The 23,705-nt window shown below is 41.3% G+C and overlaps 3 protein-coding genes across 3 annotated transcripts in view; 2 read left to right on the plus strand and 1 right to left on the minus strand.

Moving 5' to 3' along the window:
* Window positions 1-825: 825 nt before the first annotated feature.
* hnrnpl (heterogeneous nuclear ribonucleoprotein L) lies at window positions 826-12,622 on the plus strand. Its single transcript, XM_005740140.2, has 14 exons — window positions 826-995; window positions 1,449-1,567; window positions 1,922-2,159; window positions 3,867-3,952; window positions 4,069-4,165; window positions 4,256-4,328; window positions 8,996-9,031; window positions 9,295-9,363; window positions 9,485-9,735; window positions 10,480-10,601; window positions 10,707-10,908; window positions 11,603-11,660; window positions 12,084-12,179; window positions 12,301-12,622. Exons 1-14 carry the CDS (start codon window positions 834-836, stop codon window positions 12,357-12,359), a joined length of 1,668 nt encoding a protein of 555 aa, XP_005740197.1. The 5' UTR covers window positions 826-833; the 3' UTR covers window positions 12,360-12,622.
* Window positions 12,623-13,942: 1,320 nt separating this feature from the next.
* LOC102197496 (interferon regulatory factor 2-binding protein 1-like) lies at window positions 13,943-17,971 on the plus strand. The gene is made up of 2 exons (XM_005740141.2): window positions 13,943-16,034; window positions 17,083-17,971. Exon 1 carries the CDS (start codon window positions 14,234-14,236, stop codon window positions 16,007-16,009), a length of 1,776 nt encoding a protein of 591 aa, XP_005740198.1. The 5' UTR covers window positions 13,943-14,233; the 3' UTR covers window positions 16,010-16,034; window positions 17,083-17,971.
* Window positions 17,972-19,309: 1,338 nt separating this feature from the next.
* The window catches only part of micu2 (mitochondrial calcium uptake 2), a 10,121-nt gene continuing 5,725 nt past the window's right edge, over window positions 19,310-23,705 (minus strand). Inside the window, exons 9-12 of the mRNA XM_013912671.1 lie at window positions 22,894-23,065; window positions 22,701-22,809; window positions 22,455-22,612; window positions 19,310-19,802 (exon numbers count right to left, since the gene is read on the minus strand). Of these exons, the coding sequence (XP_013768125.1) occupies window positions 19,701-19,802; window positions 22,455-22,612; window positions 22,701-22,809; window positions 22,894-23,065 (541 nt within the window). The 3' untranslated portion in view covers window positions 19,310-19,700. The remainder of the gene's footprint in view (window positions 19,803-22,454; window positions 22,613-22,700; window positions 22,810-22,893; window positions 23,066-23,705) is intronic.

Genomic DNA, 23,705 nt, shown 5'->3' on the forward strand with positions numbered 1-23,705 from the left:
CACACACACACACACACACACACACACATATAAATATTTGTCATATATATTAGTAATGTGCATACATCCTTAAAGTTGTACATCATGTATTTATTCTTATAATTCTCACATTCCTGGCCTTATATTTGCTTGAAGCTTGTACACAAGAATCTCACTCTCATGTGCTGTACCAGTGTACCATTAATGTGACGTGACAATAAAAGTGATTTGATTTGCCAGGAGGGGCCACTGGTGGGTAGGCAGCAAATTTGCGGGGTTGACCAGTGCCCCCTTGTATAATAGAATATCTATTTGATGGAGACAATCAGACAGATAAAATTCTTCTTCTCTTTCTGGTCTTCCTCTTGTTCAATCACCATTATTTCATCATATTAAATATGTGCTGGAAGCAAGAAGTGATGTGAAATTACAACTTTTTAGGCTCAAGTTTCTAAATGTTCTGTTTTTCACTGTTTTTTGATTGTAGATTAAAACTAAATTAAAGCGTTTTTCATACAATCATTGGTTCTAAAACATGAACAAAGGGATCAACTCCACCTCCTGTCATGACATTAATAATTGACAGGCAAAAGTGACCAATAGGAACATGCTAAGCGCGAGCCACTTTGTTGTTGCATTCAAAGGTCATCATGGGAAAAAGAAGCTTCACAGCACATTAGTCTAAACGACATTTTTTTTAATGTCGAACGGACATTCACAGAGAGAAAAATGTTTAGTCATTCGAATCATCGTCTCACATGCAGAATAAAATATGACTTTTTATGGGAAAAGGAAGTCTCCGGTCTTACACCGTGGAAGTCTAGAGTGGTTTATTGAAAATAGAGCCGTTGCTGATGGTTATGGAAATACCATCCCGTTTTTTCCCACGTATCTGGAATGCAGCAATAGGCCGGCACAGGGGACAGGACAACATGGCTGCTTCTGCAGGCCGATACTACGGAGAAGGTGGCAGAGCAACGAAAAGACAGAAAACTGAAGACGGAGGAATGACAACGGTAAGTGTTTCCTTCTGACTCCGGTAGTTGGTGTTTTAGTATGCTTAAATGGGCCAGTTTTGTTTATCTAAGAAACAAATATACTTTGTAGCAAAAGTAGTGCTTGTCTCACCGCTAGCTAAAATTAAGTAGCTAACTAGCTAGCCAAACCAAACAAGCCAATGGTATGGTCAGATTTCGTTTAAACAACAGTAATTGCATGTTTAATGTGTAATATGAAATAGCTGTTTAATGACACGCAATTTCACTGTGTGTACAGATAGAAGACACGTTTTAGTTTCAGTGTTGCAAAAAAACTCTGTTGCAGTTTAATGTCAGTTTCTAACACAAATCCCCAGTGCAGTTATTGTTAAAGGGCTGATTGACACAGATTGGCTGTTTTTGTGTTGTTTATGTCTCAGCAAACATTATCTTGCGTTTCCTTTTTTTTTTTTTAAATTAAAAAAAAAATAGGAGAGCTACGATGACCCTCACAAACCGCTCCCCTCCCCGGTGGTGCATATCAGGGGTTTGGTGGACGGTGTCATGGAGGCTGACCTGGTGGAAGCCCTGCAAGAGTTTGGCACCATCAGGTAAAAGCTGAACACACTTAAAATGAAGCTTCTCTATCGTGTTTGTCACATTCAGTGGACTGAGATTGGTGAACATGTCTGATGTCAACCATACACTCCCGTATGTTCCACAGAATATTAACAACTAACAAAAAAAAGGTATTGAGCTGATTTAAATGTTGATTCTTGTTAATTTCATATTCCCTAACTCAATTTATAACACTAGTTTAGGTTTGATAAGTTATAGGCAAAGTAAGTTTGCTTGTAACTAAATTCAAGTTGTGTAGTTTTAAAATTAATAGGCTGATTGTGCCTTTATTCATTAAACATGGTTCAGTGTGGGAACTATAAATCTTTCTCTTGCTTAATGTCTAGTTTTGTGGTTATGATGCCCAAGAAGCGGCAGGCCCTGGTGGAGTATGAGGACATGAACGGCTCCTGCAATGCTGTTACTTATGCAGCAGAGAACCAGGTTTACATTGCAGGTCACCCTGCCTTCATCAACTACTCAACTAGTCAGAAGATTTCCAGACCAGGAGACTCGGATGACACTCGGAGCGTCAACAATGTTCTGCTGCTCACAATTATAAACCCCATCTATCCCATTACCACGGTAATGTAAAAACATCTTCTTATAATTTATTATTGTATATTCCCACAGATCATTCAGTGAATTCATTGTTAGATATCAGGTATCTGATAATGCTAGTCAGATAATCCATTGAAAATCCCCAAAAGGTTGATTGTGTTCATCTGGACGCAGCGTTTTTAGTGGGAGAAACGTTTGGTCACTCATCCAAGTGACTTCTTCAGTCTCAGCTGACTGCAGGTTTCCCCAATCTTATAAACACCACATTTGCATAATGACTGAAACTATCACCAATGACGGAACAATGGGCTGGGAGGTCAGTTCCTTGATTATTAATATGCAAATTCTCATGACCATTGATCAGCAACCACTGATCAAGCTCATTGAATAACAACCACTGATCAATGGCCATGAGTCCCATTCACAGAGAGTTGGGGAATCGCTGCAACCACAGCATTGTAAGATGGCGAAAGATGTACCGTTAGGCCCCCTCCTCGATTCAGAGATTGTCTTTCCCATTTCATGTAAATGGCCTCTTTGACTCAAACCAGCGTTCCTCCCTGTACAGGATGTTACATCCTCATCATTGAAAGAGTGTCCACTGGCCTGTAGGTGTAAGTAGACTGCAGAGTCCTGGCCTGACGAGGTAGCTCTACTGTGTTGTGCCATCCACTCCGCCAGAGATTGTTTGGTTTCCCTGATGTATAAATCATGGCAATCGTCTTGGTATTTAACAGCGTACACTATGTTACTATATTTGTGTTCGGGGACCTGATCCTTGGGGTGGACAAATTGTTTTGGCGCGGCGTGTTTTGGGGCTTGAAAGCCACGGAGATGCGGTGTTTAGAAAAAATGCATTTCAGCTGTTCTGATACTCCTGACACATATGGGATCACTACAGGTTTTTGCTTAGGTAACTGTTGTCCTTCTCTCCTGGATCAGCTGGAGCCGAAATCATTGAAAATGTTACAAGAAGCACACAGTGGAAAAGTCCAAATTCATGACCTGAAGTAATGGAAATCAGGGCTGTAAAATTATAAAAATATTTCTTTATTTATTAACTTCCGAGTCTGTAATCAGTGGCACCTAGAGTAAATGCAGTTAACCTTGCATTAATGTAATGTCTCTGCTCTAGATGTTGCCTCATGGTCGCTGCTGACCAGTCTACAGCTGTATATGGTAGCTGTGCTGGTTAGTTTCCTTGCCTGTATCCTACAGACCCAATCAGAACTTCACATCATTCCATCTTAAAGAATGTTAACTATCCCCAGCTTAGTGAAAACAGTATATATTGTAATGCTTAACAACAAACATCAGAAAGAGATATGTGAAATAGTTATATTAACGTTCCTGAAATGTATTTCCAATGATATTATTTTATATGATTCCAGCTGCTCTAATGAAAGTACTTGTTGTGCTGTGATCTATTCCTATTCCTCATTAAATACTGAGATATGTCATATGTTCTTATCCACCCTAAAAATACCTGTATGAGTTTTGTCTCATACATCTGGTCCTGCTTCACTGCTTATCTTTGCTGGTCTCTACAATACTCGTCACTACTATCATCAGTATCTTTTCCCCTTTGATGTCGTTTAAAAAATCTAGTTTTTGACTTTGGGTAAGAGCTTTCAAAGCACTGTGTGTTTGTGTTTTAAAGGTGAAATGTATGTTGTCACATAAAGTATTCTCACGATAGTGATGTATCAATCTGTGTGTGTAACCCTACAGGATGTACTCTACACTATTTGTAACAACTGTGGCCCTGTACAGAGGATTGTCATCTTCAGAAAAAACGGTGTTCAGGCCATGGTCGAATATCCTTTTAGATCATGTTCTTTTTTACTACTCCCACTCAGAAACATCAGTATGTTTCTACATGAGCATTTAAACCTTTATGCAGTCAGACCTCCCCTTAACTCACTGCTTCCACATTTGATTCGGTCCAAAGTGCCCAGAGGGCTAAAGCCTCTCTTAACGGGGCAGACATCTACTCTGGCTGTTGCACCCTAAAGATTGAATATGCCAAGGTAAGTGTCTAACCACCCTTTGTAGCTCGACTGTTAATATCAGGTGCTTGTGAGAAGAAAATCATTTTCATCTTGCCATCCTTTCTATAGCCAGCGCGCCTCAATGTCTTCAAGAATGACCAGGACACATGGGACTACACAAATCCCAACCTGAGTGGCCAAGGTAACGTGTAGCCCCTGCCTGTCCCTCCCTCTTTTTTTTCTTTCTCTTTTCCTCTCATGGCATTGAATGGGATGGTTAGGGTTCTCTGCCTCCAGGGGTATTGCCTTTGATCACAGACGAATGGTTTCTTTGACCATGCAGCTCAGCCCTGTCAGAGGCAGTATTCCTGCGATGCCTTCACAGTCTTCGTGCATTTTCTCGCCACACAGCAGGCACAATGTAAGGGCATGAGGAGCAACCTCTAGGGCAGCTGACATTAATTATAGGTTCGTGCATGTGAAAAGCCCATCGCACTAATCACAGCAGCATAAGCAGGCACACCATTCTTCACATAGGTTCACATTCCCTGTAGAGCATGTCACAGCTGCACAATCTCACATCTCTGCCAACTGTAGAGGCTGTTACACCAGTCAACCTTAAAAACATAGTGGAGATTTTGTCAGAATTAAATCAGGCTTCCTGCTTTCCAACTGAGTGTCCTTGTTGGACCTGTAGAAGGCATGTGATGATGGGTTTCAAATGTTGGCCAGACTTTGCAGGCTGGAAGGTTGTTGGGTGTTAGCATTGACAGCAGAGACAGTATGTGTCCTATAGGGCTGTGCGATATGACCAAAATCTCATATCCTGATATAAAACATTTATCGTGGCGACAACAGTATTTATCACAAAAATGTTACATTTTCTGTCAATTCTGTGAATCTCGCTCAACTCGACTTGCGTGAAGTGTTTTCAGCTCGGCGTCGTGTACCTGGAGTCGAGTGTTACATAAGTTGAAACGGACGCAATTTTTCTTTGTGAGTATTTATTACACGGCGTGCTGCAGGGAAAAGCCTGTTCTAAGGTTTGTTTTTTTAGCACCTGATGGCTCTTTTTAGCTTCTCATCCGTAAACACTCTGCATACTATTTCACGTGATTCACTGTATTTTGAAAAATCTCAACAGGATCTTGAGCTTTATTGACAAAGGTTTATGTAGAAAATAAGCAAGCGGACGGCAGAGCCATGCGATGGTTTTACCGTTGTTGTTGCTAACGACAACGCATAAAAACAGTCGCATGTCCGTCCGTAGTGTAGAGAAAGAGAGAACTTTAAGAAGTTCTACAGTGACCATCAAAACGATGAAAAGATATTGCCATAAACAGTTTATTTTGTGACACCACGAAACAAACGATAGCGTAAAATGAAAGGATAGACGTTTTCATATCGTGATATCGAACAGTCCTAGTGTCATAGTGTGAGACTTAATTTTTTAATTAATTTTCGATGAATGGTTTTCACACGTGTCAAGTATATGATCACTTTTAACAAAAAAAAACAAAGTGAAAGTTAACAATATGGAAAGTGATGTGAGCTTAAAGATGGGTTAAATGCAGATTTCATGTGTTATAAACTTGGTGGAACCCAAGTAATTAGCATTTCATGAAATAAATTAAATAAATAGTAAAGCTCCAAAGTTCAGTGTTCCTAATGTGTTTTGCGTACCTTGAGTATTGACGATATGTTAGGACCAGCTCTAGCAAAATTGGTGTAGAATGAAAATGGCTACCTTTTTGGATAATTATATAAGATTTTTATGCTTAAACATGAGTGTTGCTGCACTGCCAAGTCTGTGACCAGTTTAATACTCTTGGCTGTTCAGATGTCACGGTAGCTGGAAAAAGACAATTCACCTTGATCACAAAGACCCTACTGCTGCTGTTTGTTCATTTGTTGTTGTTTTTTGTTTGTTTTTTAAACCTGATCACAGGCACATGCTTTACTTTGGTGCAGTTGTCTGATGGAGAATTTATATTTTTCACTAGACACTGTAAAAGGTGTAGTTACTTGTCTGACACACAGCCAGAACCACAACATGTACATTGCAAGTTTCATACAGGTTTTTGACATCATGTCCTCGTAAGAAAGTTTTTGATATTGCATAGCTTGCACTGCCTTACGACCTAGAGGTACTCCTTGTGTCCTCACGGTGCAGAATCATACAGGCTTACCTCGACCTCTAAGCAGACACAACGGCTTCTACAGCATAACAGCAACCACAACTAATGTAAATCTGCTTTATGGCATACTGTACGTCGGACACAGTGGGGCATCAAATACCGGAACACAACCTCAACTCGGTACTCCTTTATTCCAAGCTCATCACCACCACCTGACATGGGAATCCATTTCATTTTTGATGGTGGGCAGTAGCCACCATTTTCAGATTGAGGGACAGAAATACTCGAAGGCCATGCGAACAGACACCCCGCATATCCACTACAGACTGATGTTGTAGATTGATAAGCATCTACTACCATCACTTTACCACTACAGTACATGCCATCTGCAGAGCTCCGAGGAGTCCCCACTTTGACACAACACATTGATGATGAGGGTGGGGGTCAGCTGTGTGGCCATAGCGACCACACCTCCCAACTGTTGGGATGTGCTTACCCTAACACAACCACAGGAAGCAACAAAGGAGTTTTCAGACACACTCAGCCTGACCAGGGAACAGATGACACCACATATGGGGGCGGTATACAAAAAAGAGGCCATGCTAATACTCCTCATCTCTACCTTCCTGTGCCGAACACCACATGACAACACAGCGATCCGAATATCCAAGGCAACATACAGCTGAACTGCTATGACAGCACATCATATTTCTAGTGACTTATTGTCAAGCTTTGCAAGTGGCTGACAGCTATTAAACCAAATAAACGACATCAAGTGAGTGCCATTTTTACACAAGAAGAAATATCCATGGGGGGTCCATGAAGACACAAGCATCAGACACCTATCAAGCATACAAGCACAGAGGCAAACAGATTACAGATCTTTCCCAAAGCTTTCTGCATTTATGGACTCTGGTGTTCTGGTTTGTTTTTTTTTGTTGTTGTTTTTTTTTTTTTTTCCCTGTACCTTCCTTCCCATTTCCCTTCTCCTCTTTGTGCTATTCTTGTGTTGTTTCTGCATTGTTTTCATTTTTCCTTTTTTTTTTTTTTTTTTGCACTGGACCATAGTGATGCCTTTAACGCCTCCCGTGTGATGCAGGTTTGGCTCAGTGTGTCTGTGGACTGACAGCCCACTCAATCGGTGCATATGTCCTGCTTTATGGTCAGAGCACGGTAAGCTGGAAATGAGCCTCTAATAGCACAATTTCCAAAAACAGAGCGGCAGCAAGTCAAAACCCAACATGGACGCATGGAAGTACTTTTCTCTCTGGTGGTGGAGATGCAAGGAAGGAAGGAAAGAAGAAAGAAAAGACAAGAAGAGGGAGAATGAGTTGAAGCTGGAGTCAGAGATTGGCGAGTAGCATCCTTGCTGAAGACTGCCCCCTTTCTTCTCACTGTGTCCCATGCTCCATGTATGGTGCTGTAAGTACTGAAATAAATGAATAATCTAACTTCATGGTTAACAGTTCAAAAGTATTGTGGGGAGAAATCGCGTACTGTTGATTTAAATTGGGAGATGGAGATGTCTTTTATGTAATAGTCACGTAATTCATTTTAAAGAGTACAATTATAGGTTGCTGCAGTACAACACATGAACCGAGCAGTTGTAAAGAATATTTGATCTTGACCTGTGTGTGTAGAGTTGTTTTTTGGATGAGAGATTAAAAGTTTTCACAAAACTTCACAAAGTCCAGTCGATTTCAAAGCATTTTAGACTGTAGTATGAGATAAAAATTTCAAATGTGAGTCACAAGGCAGATCTTTAACTTCTTTTTTTTTATATATGTGAAATTTGGTTATCATGCAGAATGACACAACAACATGGGAGATGGTTTGTAAGGATGTAATGGAACCAAGTTTTTCTTTTCTTTCTTTTTTTAAATCAAATAGAGAGAGAGATATTGATGCTTATATTTTTGGAAAATAAGACTTGACATCTGGTGACTCCTTCCAGATTTCTCAACTCGCATTGCTAGTTTTAATATTTCTGTCAGGCCAATGTAGCTGTCCAACATGGCCAACACTGTGATTGTGAAACTGTCCATGACACTAGGATTATGGGTGTGCTTGAGTGCCGTGCCAGATGTTCTGATGTTTAGGTTTAAATGCACCATTGAAAGCATTTTACATAGAGGTTCCACATGAAGACCTTCATTTGCAGCCTGTAAATAAACAAACAGGTGGCGGAAATGATTGTTTACCACGGATGATGTGCACATAGTGACAAAATTATTACTGAGAACTTGATGGTTTAGATAAGTGATTGCATAGGGAGTAAAGAAGTTCTACCCTAACCTTACAGAGAAGGTGCCTGCTAAACAGATACTGGTTTAAGAGTTTAATTTACTGAGTTTTGGTGAACTGAGCTGAAGGAAAGCCTTCTTTGAACAAAAATAAATCTGTTCGTACTTTTTGTTGAAGTTAAATCAGCCGACGTCGCTGGTTTAATTTTTCACCATGTTATTAGTTTCAGTGCTTGATGTTTTTTCACTCATGTTATATCTGTGTCCTGGCTTGTAATAAATGTATACTGATATTCAAATAGTTTTCAATAAAACAGCAGGTGCTGCTCTTAGCACATTGCGTATTTTACTCTTTGATTTTCTGTTTTAATGTCTCTATTCCAAACAACTGAGCATGTGATGAAATGTGTTTATACAGTGTTGCCAGATTGCTACTTTTTTTCATGATGTTTTATTGGATTTGACGTGTGTCATGTGTACCTGCACAGATGCTGATGGTGAAGGCAATTGGAACAATTCACAAGGTGTGTGCGCTTGTAGTAGAATGGCAGATGTAAGACTTTAAAATTTGAACGCTATCTTTCAAAGTCACTGTGGAAAAAGAAAATCTCCATTATGTCACCTGTAAAACCTGACTGTTTGAACACTTTTTAAAGATTTCAGGCCCTTCAGTTGCATGCCATTCACAAACATGTCCCTTAGCATGTTGTAGCCCATGCAAGGTACCTTTGAGACACGTGGTAAAGAAGCTGTTTGATGGGCAACTTTTTTTTTTAATCTATTATAGATCCCAATGCCAATCCTAACAAACGGCAGAGGCAGCCTGCTCTTCTGGGCGATCACCCACCTGATTATGGTAAACATCGCATAATCAAATTAGTGTGACATGTAGAAAAACGGACACTGCTCAAAATCTGTTACAATTATGGTTTTTTTTGTTTTGCTTGTTTGTTTTGGGGTTTTTTCCCCATCTTAAGGTGGACCACAGGGAGGTTATCATGGCTACAACGATGACAGCTATGGCCCCCCTCCTCCCCATCGCATGGGGCCAGGCATGGGTGGGCGTGGTCGGGGTAACCAGCGCTACGGTCCTGGATATGGACCGCCACCGCCCGAGTACGGTCCTCACGCTGACTCTCCAGTTCTTATGGTATATGGCCTGGAGCCCTCTAAGATCAATGCTGACAAGGTCTTCAACATCTTTTGCCTGTATGGCAATGTAGAGAGGGTAAGTGAAAGCTGACTAAAGCATCAAGTCATTGTTTTGCTGTTAAACCCCATAAGTGAAGGACATTTATAATATTTTGCCATCTTTCCAACAACTGAAAGGGGCGCAAAGAAGATTTGCAGACACGTGAAAGCTTAGCACGCGATACTAACTTGTCAGCCATTTTGGTCGTGTACTAATGTTGAAACATTTTTTGAATATGATCACTTGAGAACAAGGCGATGCAGAATTTTGAAACTGATATATCCTTCTAGCTGTATCTGCTAGGAGGCCAAGGGGTAGCACTGAATGCCGCCAGTGTTTTGTTTTGTTTTTTCCACTGAGGGCCAAATTCCAGTTTCCTCAGATGATCTTTTTTGGATAAAGCTTTCATTTCTCTGATGGTAGGTAACACCTTACCTGCTAAGAGGGACAGATCGCTTGTTATCCAAAGCCAGCCAGCTGGCTAGTCTTTTTGTGCTTGATTGCTAACATTGCTAACAATAACAAAAAAAAAAGCCTGTTGGTTGTTGATGTTAGTGGGCTCCATTTCTGAGCTACTATGTGATGGTGTAGCTTACTGTTGATGCCGGAAGTGGGAGAAAGACAAGTCCATCCTTCAGACAATCTGAAGGTCTTTTTTGTTTGTTTTGAAAGGTAAAGTCCCATTGCAAGGAGGTGTCGGCACAAGTCATCATAAAAAGTTCATGTTTAAATACTGTGTGTACTGCTGGGTAATATTGTTTTAGTCTATTTTTCTTTCAGGTCAAGTTCATGAAGAGTAAACCTGGGGCAGCAATGGTGGAGATGGGAGACTGTTACTCTGTGGACAGGGCCATTACTCATCTGAACAATAACTTCCTTTTTGGACAGAAACTCAATGTTTGGTAAGAACAGAAACAATTTAGAAACATCAGCACAGACTTTTAGAGATAAATTTCTCCCTTAAAAATAAACAACAGATGCAAGACCTCTGACCTTATTTCTTTCAGTGTGTCCAAGCAACAGGCTATAGTGCCGGGACAGTGCTACCAGTTAGAGGACAACACAAGCAGCTTTAAAGATTTCCATGGATCACGCAACAACCGCTTCACCTCACCAGAGCAGGCGGCTAAAAACCGAATCCAGCATCCGAGCAACGTCTTACACTTCTTTAATGCACAACCCGACATCTCTGCTGAGATCTTTAATCAGGTAAAAAAAAAAAAAGCAACAAAGGTTGCTATCTGTGATGGCCAAAAGTATCCATCCAGTGTTGCCAACTTAGCGAGTTTTCAGACCCCTTAGCGACTTTTTTCTAAAAAGCGGCTAGCGACAAATCTAGCGACTTTTTCTGGTGTTATTGGAGACTTACGACGACTTTTTCACATGAAAGCACGTATCACTCTTACTCTCAACAAGCAGCGGGTGCTGCCGTGGGCAACTCGCCCATGTGAAAATGCTCACAAGCGGCAGGTAGTCCTCACACAGCAGTCGCCCCGAGCTGATGTCAGAGCAGGAGATATTCCCCTATAAAAATGTTCTTTTACTGTTACTTTTTGTGGATCAAAAGGTTTAAAACTAGTTAAAAAGACACACACACCAAAACAGTAACTCCACCAGAGTGCCTATTACAGGTCGCTTTTGCAGGTCCAAAATCCGGATAAAGGAGGAGGGTTGGAATTTTTTTTTTAGGGTTTTTTTTTAACTCACTTTATGTCTCTTCCACAATGTTATTTCTCTCTCCTACAGCGTCTGTTATAATTACATCGGTAGGACCAATTATGCAAAGATGTCATTTAGTGACTTATAGGGACTCTTAGGACAGCCAATAGCGATTTTCCTTGCTGAGGAGTTGGCAACACTGCATCCATCTCACATTTTCACTGAAACGCGTTTCTGTGCTCAGGTCTGTGATGAACTTGGAATCAAGAGGCCCACAAGTGTGAAACTTTTCACTGGAAAGAGTGAGTAATATGTTGTAAATGGTCTGTATTTGTATAGCGCTTTACACTATACACAATCATCCACCCATTCACACACACATTCACACACTGGTGATAGCAAGCTACAGTGTAGCCACAGCTGCCCTGGGGCGCACTGACTGAGGCGAGGCTGCCGGACACTGGCGCCACCGGGCCCTCTGACCACCACCAGTAGGCAACGGGTGTAGTGTCTTGCCCAAGGACACAACGACCGAGACTGTCAGAACCGGGGTTCGAACCGGCAACCTTCCGATTACAAGACGAACGCCCAACTCTTGAGCCACGATCGCCCCACACTTGTTTTCACTAAAGTTATTATCTCATTATTTGGTTGTGCTGTTGTGTACTAACTGCTTTTTAATACAGAAGTGTTATTCAGCATGGTAATGTCATGTGATTTGACAGGTGAGCGCAGTTCATCTGGCCTGCTTGAGTGGGAATCCATCAATGATGCCATGGAAGCACTAGCTATGATGAACCATTATCAGATGAAAAACCCTAGTAAGTATTTAACATGTAGATCAACAAGCCAACGTGGTTCTTGGTATGTTGTACATTTGAACCCTTAATGACATTTTCTACATTTTATGATGAAAGTTTTCTTCCGGCTTCTATATTCTAGGTGGGCCTTACCCTTATACACTGAAGCTGTGTTTCTCGACTACACACCATGCCAACTAAATCTTCCTTGAAACCATTTGTAATGTTTTCTGTCTTTGGATAGAGTATACTGCAGCTCTGTTTCACGTACCATTAAAGCTGTGTTGACAATAATTAGGATTAACGTGCTTTAGAAAATGTTACTTAAATTATAATTTTTTAAAAATAATTTATTTTACTTTTACCATGTTCTTCAACTTGTTGTTTATTTTGTATGTTCACAACACTACGTTTGATCGCCCGCCACCTTCTGTCTTTTGGTTATTAAATAAAGCCAACAGTAACCATAATGTTGCTAATAATTTAACCAGTGTCACATAATCAGAGATTGTGTTGTATTATTTCTTCAAATCCATTCTTGAAAATAAAATGCATTCTCTCAAATCAGTTTTATTCATATTGCTCCAGTTCAAACTTACAGTGTAAAGCACCTTGAGATGACTCTAAGTCAAATACCCTACAATATTATAGAGAAAACTACAACAATCAGACTATTTCTTGTAGCCAAGCACTTGATGATATTGGGAAGGAAGAAATCCCTTTTAACAGGAAGAAACACCTGGCAGGAAGAGATCTGCTTCAGCTGGCTGGGGATTGTAGGGAGGGGATGGTTGTCATAACATCAAATATACAAGCACTTGTATAAAATGAAGAGATATGGGTATAAATTGGATTAATCCTGTTCTGTGTGTGTGGACCTGACCCAAGTGGATGATTAAAGAGTCTGATAGCGGTGGGAAGGAATGACTTCCTGTAATGTTCCCTCAGACAGCTAGGTTGAAGGAACCTAGTGCATCTTTCTTACTGCCTGTCCTAACTGCCCTGCAGGTGGGCAAAGTTGCTACTCAGAGCTGTGTACCTGAGACCATATGAATATCCACTCTCACTGACAACAGAAAAAACAATCAGCTTTCAGCTCACAAGGATTATTTACTGACAGAATTTTTGAACTTTGAGCATAGATAATATGAACATTAATTATTGTAACTTTTTATACATCTCAAGAAATAGGTATAGAAAAATATACCCTGCGATATGTTCAATGCAAACCTATTTCTATTGTCCTTATAAGATTATTCTCCAGAGTTATTCTCCTATTTAAAAAAAATATATGTTGTAGAAGAATCAGTTTCCCTGTTACCACTGTGAGAGAGACGAATCTTAATGCAAAGTACATCGTTCCCACTGGAGATTTTCACTATGTGACCTCTCATCATCCCAGTGAAGCTGAGTTTGAAACTGTCACGTCTGTGCAGGAAGTGGAGTATATATATATAATATTTCTCATATGTCTCCAGCATTACAGCACCAAGACTGCCTGTCCTCTGTTAATCAAAGTAACCGCAATACAAGCCGTGTTTTCTGTCTCCCATCCCAAAACAAACCAGCTCCAGTTAAACTGAGGTTTCACAGAAAAACGCGTCCGACTAGCGTCAGTATCTCCGCTACTTATGTATCTTGTCGCCAGTAAAGTAGTCCCTCTGAATTTTTCCCTTTACTAATTGTTTACAACGGTTCCGTTTCTATGTGGTCTGATTACTTTGTTGCTCAAAAGAAATTTAATATTAAAAATCTAGAAAATAAGAAACAATGGCTTTAAAGAGAAACTACGTCTCCCATAGTGCTCTGAGCCCTGGCCGCGTAGGTGTTTCCGGTGTCTTATAACATTTTACTTCCTTCCACACAGGCTGACACGAACAAACGAGAAAGAAGACGTCGTTAAGTTTTGAATGTTACCGCCAGTAGTCGGATTTTGAACTTAGTTTTTTGTTATTTTCTGTTGTAAAATCCGCGGTATGTGGCGAATGGTGTCGGAGGACTGAAGAATCGCTGCAAAACGTAGTCCGTAACGTGTAGGCCTCCGAAGAAAGTTTGGTCGAGGGCCTGTAAACAACATGTCCTCCGCCTCGCAGTCTTCCTCGAGACGGCAATGGTGCTACCTCTGCGACCTGCCCAAGATGCCTTGGGCTATGCTGTGGGAGTTCAGCGAAGCTGTATGCCGGGGTTGTGTCAACTACGACGGCGCAGACCGGATAGAACTCCTCATTGAAACTGCCAGGCAGCTGAAGAGCACTCACGGAGTTTTAGACGGCAGGTCCCCTGGTCCACAGCAGGGCAAACCCAGCTCTGCTGGGCCCCTTGAAGCGGGGCGGCATCACGGAGAGCGTGTAGACCGGGGGAGGGGTGAGTATGGGGCTTCTTCTCGCCTCCCCAATGGTCTGCACAGAGCTGAAGATGTAGCTTTGTCAGAGGGCAGCCGACAGAGCCCGAACACTCGTCGGGCTATGCCTGGGGTAGTTTCTAGTCTTCATAACACCATACCCCATGCCTTGATAGCTCAGGGGCTAGTAGCAACAGCTTCTCATGGGATTTTAACCCCATTAACAAGCACGAGAGCTGGGGCCGCTCCTATTGCCGTCTCAGCTGGCCCCATAATAAGCGACAGTGGCAGAAGACAGGCTGTGTCCCTGGGTATGGGACCTAGCACTTCTACTCTAGTGGGCATAGATCCGGCAGTGTGGAGGAACAGTGAAGTAATGGCTGAACTGAACGAGGTGGCTCGTAGTAGAGTGGAAGGCTGGCCTAACCGTCCCAAAGCAGTTCGGGATGTGCTGGTAGCTCTCAGCAGCTGTGTCCCCTTCAATGTGCGCTTCAGGAAAGACCATAATCTGATGGGGCGTGTTCTGGCCTTTGATGCTAGCGCTACTCCAGAGTTTGAGCTGAGGGTGTTCGCGGAGTATCCCTCTGGCTCTGGAATGATCTACTCAGGAGTTCCAGATCTGGTCAGGCAGATGTTCCGTGACTCCGCCAAAGATGCTGGTAAGGCAGTAAACTCTGGGCTGCGCTACGTGGAATATGAGAAACGGCAAGGCACCGGAGACTGGCGTGGGCTGTCTGAGCTGTTGAATGATGGTGTGCGTATGTTTAAAGAGCCTCCAATCCCAGAGGTTCTGCCACAGCCAGACCCAGTGGCAGTTCCTGGACGCCCCGGACCAGCCAAGGGCACAACCAGGCGCCGAAAGGCTTCTCCAGGCTCTGAGAACGGAGAGAGTGAGGGAAGGGCCGAACACCCTGTGAGGGAGCCCTGGCCTCGGGGCACGTACTCAGGCATGGAACCTCTTCCTGGCATGGCCGTACCTCAAGAGGGCCCACCTCGTCTACACAACCAGCCTTCACCCATCTCAGCACTTATGGGAGTGGCAGATGGCCTGAGTTCCAGTCACATGGCCAGAGAGAGCCCCAGTATGTCCACAGCCCACTCCTCCTCAGCTGGGCGCCCCACCAGCAGCAGCCCCTCGACTCCCTCCACCTCAGTCTCTCAGGCAGCTGTAGGGCAGGGTCTGAGCACTGGAGGACAAAGTAACAACACAAACACTGGGGAGTCTACAAGTAGCACCCCAGGCACCCTGCTTTGCTGCACCCTCTGCAGAGAGCGCCTGGAGGACACTCACTTTGTCCAGTGTCCCTCAGTCCCACACCACAAGTTCTGCTTCCCCTGCACCCGAGGGTTCATCCGCAGCCAAGGTCAAGGAGGAGAGGTTTACTGCCCCAGCGGAGAACGCTGCCCCCTGGCCGGATCCACTGTGCCTTGGGCCTTCATGCAGGGTGAGATCTCAACCATCCTAGCTGGAGAAGGAGATGTGACAGTAAAGAAGGAGAACGACCCTTGACCCTCCATCCTTTTGGCAGTGAATGGTGAGAAAAACCTGAGAGGAGCAGGCCTCTTTGTTTTATAGCAGAACTTTATCAGTGAGTGTTAAAGCAACTATCAAAAGCAGTTAAAAATAAATAAAAATGGCAGACAAGTGCAGGCATATGGTTTCACATGTGCTTTTATTAAATAGGATAACTGCAGCCCAAATTGTTTAACAAATGTTGTATATAAACATTTGTTAAACAACTTGTGTGTTAATATTTCTTCAACACTATTCTAGAAATTAGAATATCTTTGGTGGTAGATGTCAGACAAGGTTTTTGTTTTGCTTTGTTTTTTTGACCAATTTGGGGAAAAAAATAATTTGTAGGTGCTAGCTTTGCCCAGCCAATTTCTCTGATGATTTCAGTGACACTGTTGAGTTACTTTCAACTCCTCCTTGTCACGAGGGGTCACTACGCCACATGCAACCCGAAAATGTATTTGTGTCTCTGGCTGGAATTGAACTAAGCAAATGTGTAAACTGCTACACTAGTGATTTCAGTGTTAGAAATGGCTGAAATCTCCTTATGACGACTTGATAGTTTTGCTGAAGTTGTGGCACACTCCCATCATCAGGTCTGAGGTGCTCATATGACTTGGCCAGAGCTCAGACAGAATCAAAAGTGATGGAATAATACATGACTAAAACTTTTGACTTCTGATAAGTTGTCTTTAGATGTTAGAAGGCACCAGATTTCAGTGTTAGTGTATGTTAGGCATTAGACAACCTGATGTCTCGTTGGAGATTTCATGTAATCTCATGATGCTGTGAGCAGGGCTCTGTGGGGGCACACCATCTGTGGCACAACTTTGTGTTTCTTAAAAACTCATCTACATGAGCCTTGTAGTGTTTTTAGCCTCTTTGTTCTCTTTTAGAATGATATCAGATATCTTCTTGATGTTACTGTGTGAGGAGAATATTTTTGAATGTGGAGTTACCTGTATGTATTAGATGCATCTCAATATCAGGTCTGAGCTGTGGGACAAAGAATCCCTGTGTCACTCTGCTGTTTGATATTCTTACATGGCTTTCTTCTTTTTCCACAGTGGATTAAAACACAGTGAAAGCACTTACCTATAATCTCAAGCAGAGGTCCACTTTGGCTGTAGTTCATCATGTGTGCCTCCAAGAGCCAAATAACTGAAGCCCAGGAGGACCACTACACAAAGACCGGTAACTCGAGACAAGACTCACTCACGAGAGGAGGGAAACGTCTGAGCATCGGGGCTGCATCGTGATCGAATCAAGTCTCGACCCAATCTCTCTCCATCCTTTTAAAAAAAACAAAAAAAAACCCCAAAAAAAAATATATTTATTTTTTTTCCTAGTGTGGTAGAGGCCTCATTTCAAAAAGCCCAGGATTAAAAGCACACACTTCCCCCCCCCCTAACAATGACAATCTGATCTTTTTTTTTGTTGTTGGTTTTTGCATCCTGTCTGACACAGATGCAGGATACTTTTTACATGGTTTGACAGAATGATGCAATTCTTTAAAAACGAATGTTCAAAAAATGTTAAAACCATTGGGTCCTTAAAGCCAAGGGGAGAAAAATGTAAACCTTAAAATACGTCACTTGTTATTCTCTTTATATTGTGTGTCAAAAATGTGAATTTTCTTTCAATATGGCTATGTAATTTCTATTTTTGATACAATACAAATTTCTATGTATTTGTTTATAGTGATGAGAAGACCAAAGATGGCTTCATGCTCAATGTAATTTTATTGTATTGTAGCTGTGTATGCTGTATTCACTGATAACCCTGGCATCAGTCACTAATTAGTTCTTCTATCATGCAAGTAAGCTTGTTTTGTCTATTTACTTTTTAAATTCTATGTATGGTAAAATTATTAGCATCACAATCTTCAATGGTTAACCCACATACTCATGTGATCTTAACAGGTCAATTCTACAATAAATGACAATGTAGTTAAAACTTAGTCACTTTGCCGCTTTTCTACTAATGACCGTTGGAAGCCTCAGTTGTGCATTTATATAAAACTTTATTAGATAAATATTTTTGACAGGAAAAATAGGGAAATCCCACACCAGCTCACTGGCATGATTAGAATCTTTTCCACAAACCACTATTAGCAGGGTTGTAAACAAACTGAACAATGTGTATTTACATGCACTTAGGTGACCTGGCTGCAGTAGTATGAACAGCCTGAGGGGTGTACTACGAATGAAATTCAACACGTCCAGGCTTTTGGGTACCACAATGGTGGTATTATCTGTTGGGCTGTGCTTTCTGCTTCAGGATCTGTGGGCACACACATAGAAAAGGGGGTGTTTTATGTACCATGTGATTGTTCTTCCCCACAAAATGATCGCTGAGTGACAGAGACATTATCAGCCAATAATACAGTGGTTGTTTAAAATCTATAAAGAATATAAAAACTAAAACACTGCTGGTAATTCAGTGCATAGATGCGGTAAAAAATTTCCATTTAAGCTAATAATTGTAATTGCCAAGTGTGCTCTTTGGTGCTGTTCGTTTCTAAGGTGACAGCTGGAGTTCTGGAGCTTTAAAGTGTATACATTTTAATATCAAAGTAGTGAAGTGTGTGTATATATATATATATATATATATATATATACACAAATATAAATATATATACATATATAAAAATATCTCCAAATGAATGAATAGTTTATGCTTCATTGAGTGGTTTTAGTTAGATACAACAATTTGCGTATATAAAACATTTTCCAGCAGACGTTCTATATTGTGCTTAATACATACTGTAATATTGGCTTCCAACCCATTTCACATGGAAACTCCAAACATAACACCTTGCTGATTTAGCAGGTAAAAAAGCCATTTATGTGACACAAAACAGAGTTTCAACATAGCTAAACCATTAACTTCACCGTACACCCCGCTGGTTACTCCAGAATTTAAGTAAATAGCAGCTGCTCTGTTACTGTTGAAAGTGGGAGGCCCAACATTCATTTCGAGATGTGCGCACTCAGCTGTAAAATGCTTTGGTGAGTCACCGGTAAACAACAGCATGAGCAGTCACAACAAATAGTTGCTGCTATTTAGCATGTTGAGAATGTGACATTAGACAGATTACACATGTCTGTCATCTTGGAAGTGATTTATGCCAGACTGCTGTTTACCCACTATTGACTCACATGACTGATCTCTGGTAACCACATTAATGCTCAGGAGTAAAAAAAGAAGTACATGTAAAAACCAAGCCAGCTTCTTGGCACTGGTAAAAATTTGCATTTGTGTCCATGAGAATAAATCACTCTGACTAGTGTGCACAGAAAATGAGAAATGTGTGTATTCATGGCAGGATCCTCTAATCTGTTACACTGTTCAGTGCAACCAGGATTCTCACTTTCATGAATAAGTCACTTTTACAGGAAATGTTGACTGCAGTCCTGCTCCTTAAGTGCATGTGAATGTTTAATAGTGATCAGCCATACAGGATAAAATGCTTGACCAAACAATTATATGTAATATTGTAAACACCACAAGCAAACCCAAAGAGCTTTAACTAATATCAAACCAAAATGTGTTTAGCTGTAAACATACTTTTACAAAGACAGTGGTATAAACCTATATTCATTTACATGCGGTTATTCATTTCATTCATACAACTGAAGGAAAGACAGAAGTGGTGAGCATGATCACGGTGCATATCAGTGCTTCAGATGGGACACCCGCCGTCTACCAGGGCCTCCTGGGCTGCCTTCAGGGTCTCCCGCTTCACACACTTCCAGTAGCCAGAGATGCCATTTTGAGGCTGCACCTGAGGGCAAGACACTGTGCATCACACCAACGGTACTGGGAGACGAGCATTAGCATGCAGCCTAGGAGTGATATGTAAAATATCTATTGCTAATAAACAATTTGTATTTTTGCCATGATTAAAGTCAAATGATGACAGTTGTTTCTACAGTACATGTAATCCCAGGGACACCAATTAGGATGTAAACACATGACACGTTGAGCAGTGTGCCCACTACTTTAACTCGCTTTGGTTAGCTAATTAAAGGGTGGATGTAGCTCAGGAGATCGAGCAGGTCCTCTACTGATCGGGAGGTTGGAGGTTCGATCCCTGGCTCCCCCAGTCTGTGTGCCGAATATCCTTGGGCATCCATCGGTGTGTGAATGATAGTTAGTAAGCACTTAAAAGCATAGAAGACAGTGCTTGTGTAAATGTGACATGTTGTATAGAGTGCTATTCATTATAAGAATCAGTTTATGTAAGGAAAATAAATACAACTCTTAGTTAAATGAGACACACTCATGTCTGCTAAAAATAAAAGTTGACCTAGGCTGGCCAGAAGAGCTGGAATGCTCCACCGTCTCCTCGGCTATCTGTACAACAGTGAAGCCAGAATATTTTGAAAGCAGATCCTGCAGTTAATGGACTTAAGAAGCACCATTTCACACGATGCTTTATTCAGTAGATTTATGGCCGGCTCAATAAAAGTAAAAAAAAAAAGATTAATGATGATCCTTAAAACAGCAATAGAAAATGAAGCTTACTAACTGAATTTTACAGAAGCCTGAACGTAATTAGATCAGTAACATAGCTCATCATCTGGATTCAGAAAGCTTGTAAATCTACGTTTTTCATGCGAGGCAGCAACTGGACGAGAATCAGATTTTCTTACAGCAGCGCGACGTTCAGAGTTCGACAGTGGAGTTAACAGACTGCTGCTGAAAATTCAAAACATTTTAGCAGGTTATGCTTCTAATGAACATTTGCAGATGTATGCCACTATTGTTTTAGTTGATCGTTTCCAGGAATGGTCGAATGATTTGTCGCTATAAATTCTGGGACGGCAAGTAAGCACTGAAGCGCCTTGGTTAGTATTCAGAGAATTCAAACACTTCTTCTTATGGCTGCACAGATACGTCAGCGTCACTTCACTCCTTAAACAAAATGAACAACTGGAACAGACCCTGAGATGGATGGAGCTTGGCAACCAAAAGCTAACAGTCCAGTCTAATATGTTCATGTGCCCTTTTTAAATAAACTTGTGTAAGTAAGTAGTTCTTAGTGATAGACAATGTTGCACATGGATGACATGAGTTAACGATGTGCCTTAGTGTTTGTGTACTTCAGTGTGATCTACACTACAGTTAGAAGAGCACTGACGATCTTTGATAAGTGTCTTATATCTGTACCCACACATCAGGCTTTTACAGTTTTATATTTAACACATGGAGGTAGGGCTGCTCAATTAATCGAATTTTAATCACGATTACGATCTGGGCTTTCAACGATCATTAAAAATGACTGAGCCGATTATTAGCCCCTCCCTCATTTATCCGCGACACCTTAAAGGCCGGTCCGTGAAAATATTGTCGGGCATAAACCGTCCGTGGCGCAAAAAAGGGTGGAGACCGCTGATTAAGAGGACCCGAGGGAAGCTCGGAAAGCTAAGCAGAGGTTATTTGGAGAGTGACTGCCGTTGGTTGAAAAGAGAGTTTAAAAAAAAAAAAAAAACTTCAGTGGTGTTGCACACTATTTTATATTATTTTTTAAAGTCATTGTTAACCCTTTAAAGCCGGTCAGAGCAGCACGCTCCATTTTGCGTAACTATTTTTAAATCCCTGTAGAATCTGAACCGTGTAAGCTAGCGCAATAATTTGTTTTGCATATGAAACCAGAGGAGTTGTACTTACATCTGATGCCATCAGCTTGTCCTCGGTCACGGTTTCGTTCCACATATAGCTTTGCAAAAATTGCATAAAAAGCGCTTGCAGGAACAAAAACATAATATTCCAGAAACACGCTTTGCCGTTCCTATCAGCTGTTCGTAACACTTCCCACAGTGAAATGATGCACCTGCTGTTTTCTTTGCAAATTTGCATCATAGGATTGTTTTTTGTTTTTCCTGCAGTATATAAAAATTGCTGTATCTCCAAAATAAAACTATGAAGACACTCAAAATAAATTTCCTGTGGTGGGAAACTATTTTTTGCAACTTTATTGTATTTAAAGTTTTGAGGGATAAACCTCTTAAATTTCTCCAAGTAGAAATATATGTAAACAAAACAAAAGCGATTTTCAATTTTTTTTGTAGTTTATTGCACTTTATGTAATTACTATGGACTTAATGCATACATATTATTAAAATATGGGCTATAACAGTTGTATTGATGTATAGCAACTTGAAATGCTCCACAAATGGCACTACAGCATGTAAAAAAATAATATAAGCTCTGGTGGACTTGGTTCTATAGTAGGTCTTAAAGGGTTAAATAAATTCCGTCAAATAATCGTGATCTCAATTTCAGTGAAAATAATCGTGATTATCATTTTTGCCATAATCGAGCAGCCCTACATGGAGGTGAGAGAGGCATTCACTTCACTTAAACATGGTGACAAAGTAGAAAAGTCAGTGTTTTATGGACACAAAACAGTCTAAGAAGATAGGGAGAGTACCTTTAGACCCCGCAGTACTCGGTCATTCATCACACCAATGAACTCCTTGTGGCTCAGGCAGTTGTCTCCATCTACGTCGAAAAGCTTAAACACGGTGTCCAGCACGTTCTCGGACAGTTCGTGGCCTGTGGCAATCGTCACAGCTCGCTTGAACTGGGCTGTAGGGAGAAGAAAAAAATAAATAAATCTATGTCTGGAAGATTGGAAGAAAACTACAGACTGATCTAACCGACAGAGAAACCGTACCCATGCCCACAGGACGGTTGGCTTCTGTGACCATTTTCATTGAGAAGGCAAAATCTTCCAGGTTGTTGGTGAACAGGCAGAAGGCTTTGAACTCATCGAATGCGATACTCTACAAAAGAAAACATGACAGCTGACTTTTAGGCCACAACAAATCCTATTCTGACGGCACCGAGTGGAGGAAGCGTGCTTGTACCTGACCCGCAGGTATCTTCTTCCTCATGTTTTCCCAGTAGACTTCATTGTCTTCTTCGTTGGTGTAGTGTAGCAGCCATTCTGCAAAGTCTTCCCTCCGCATGGTGTCCATACCTTTGGAAAACTGCAGAAACTCCATCTCCTGGACTTCAGCCTGTAGGTCCTCCATGAACCTGAACAACAAAGACTAATTACACAAAATCTCATCCTTTGAGACCCACCAGGGTTCTCCTGCTGAGGTTTGCCAGCGACACAGGTGAAGACCACACAGTGAAGTTCAACATTTTTATATTCAAATGAAAGGAAAAAAAGAAAAGAAAAAGAAAACAACTATATAAAAAGGTGAAATTCCACAAAAAGTAACAGTGGAGTGATAAAGTAAAGACAAATTCAGCACAGTGAGGTCTTCTGGTATCCTCAGCCTCAAGTACAGCTACATAAAGTTAGGTAATCATAATTGCTACATCCTTATTCCATTAGGGATTGGCTGGCCTGTCACAGCACCTTTCTAGTTATGGACCACTCAAAGCACAGACTACAGTGGAGTCACAGTGGACCGGTCAAGTAAAGAGAAACTGAAAAGGTCAACAGGGAAAACCCCACAAAATACACAGATTTATATCAGAACATCAGTGGCTTAGTAGCACATCTGGCTCATAATTAATCAAAATTCACAGGTGATTGTAATGTGTGAAGCATAGATTCTTTTGGTCATTTGGTTGGCTGTATTTCACAACCATATAAAAGTATCTGAGTTAGTCAGAAGTAACATGACAACATGCCAGAAAGGTCCAGACAGACTTGGTACCGGGC

This window comes from Pundamilia nyererei, unplaced genomic scaffold, assembly GCF_000239375.1.
Source record: "Pundamilia nyererei isolate P.nyererei 1_Seehausen unplaced genomic scaffold, PunNye1.0 scaffold00097, whole genome shotgun sequence".
Taxonomy (NCBI): Eukaryota; Metazoa; Chordata; class Actinopteri; order Cichliformes; family Cichlidae; genus Pundamilia; species Pundamilia nyererei.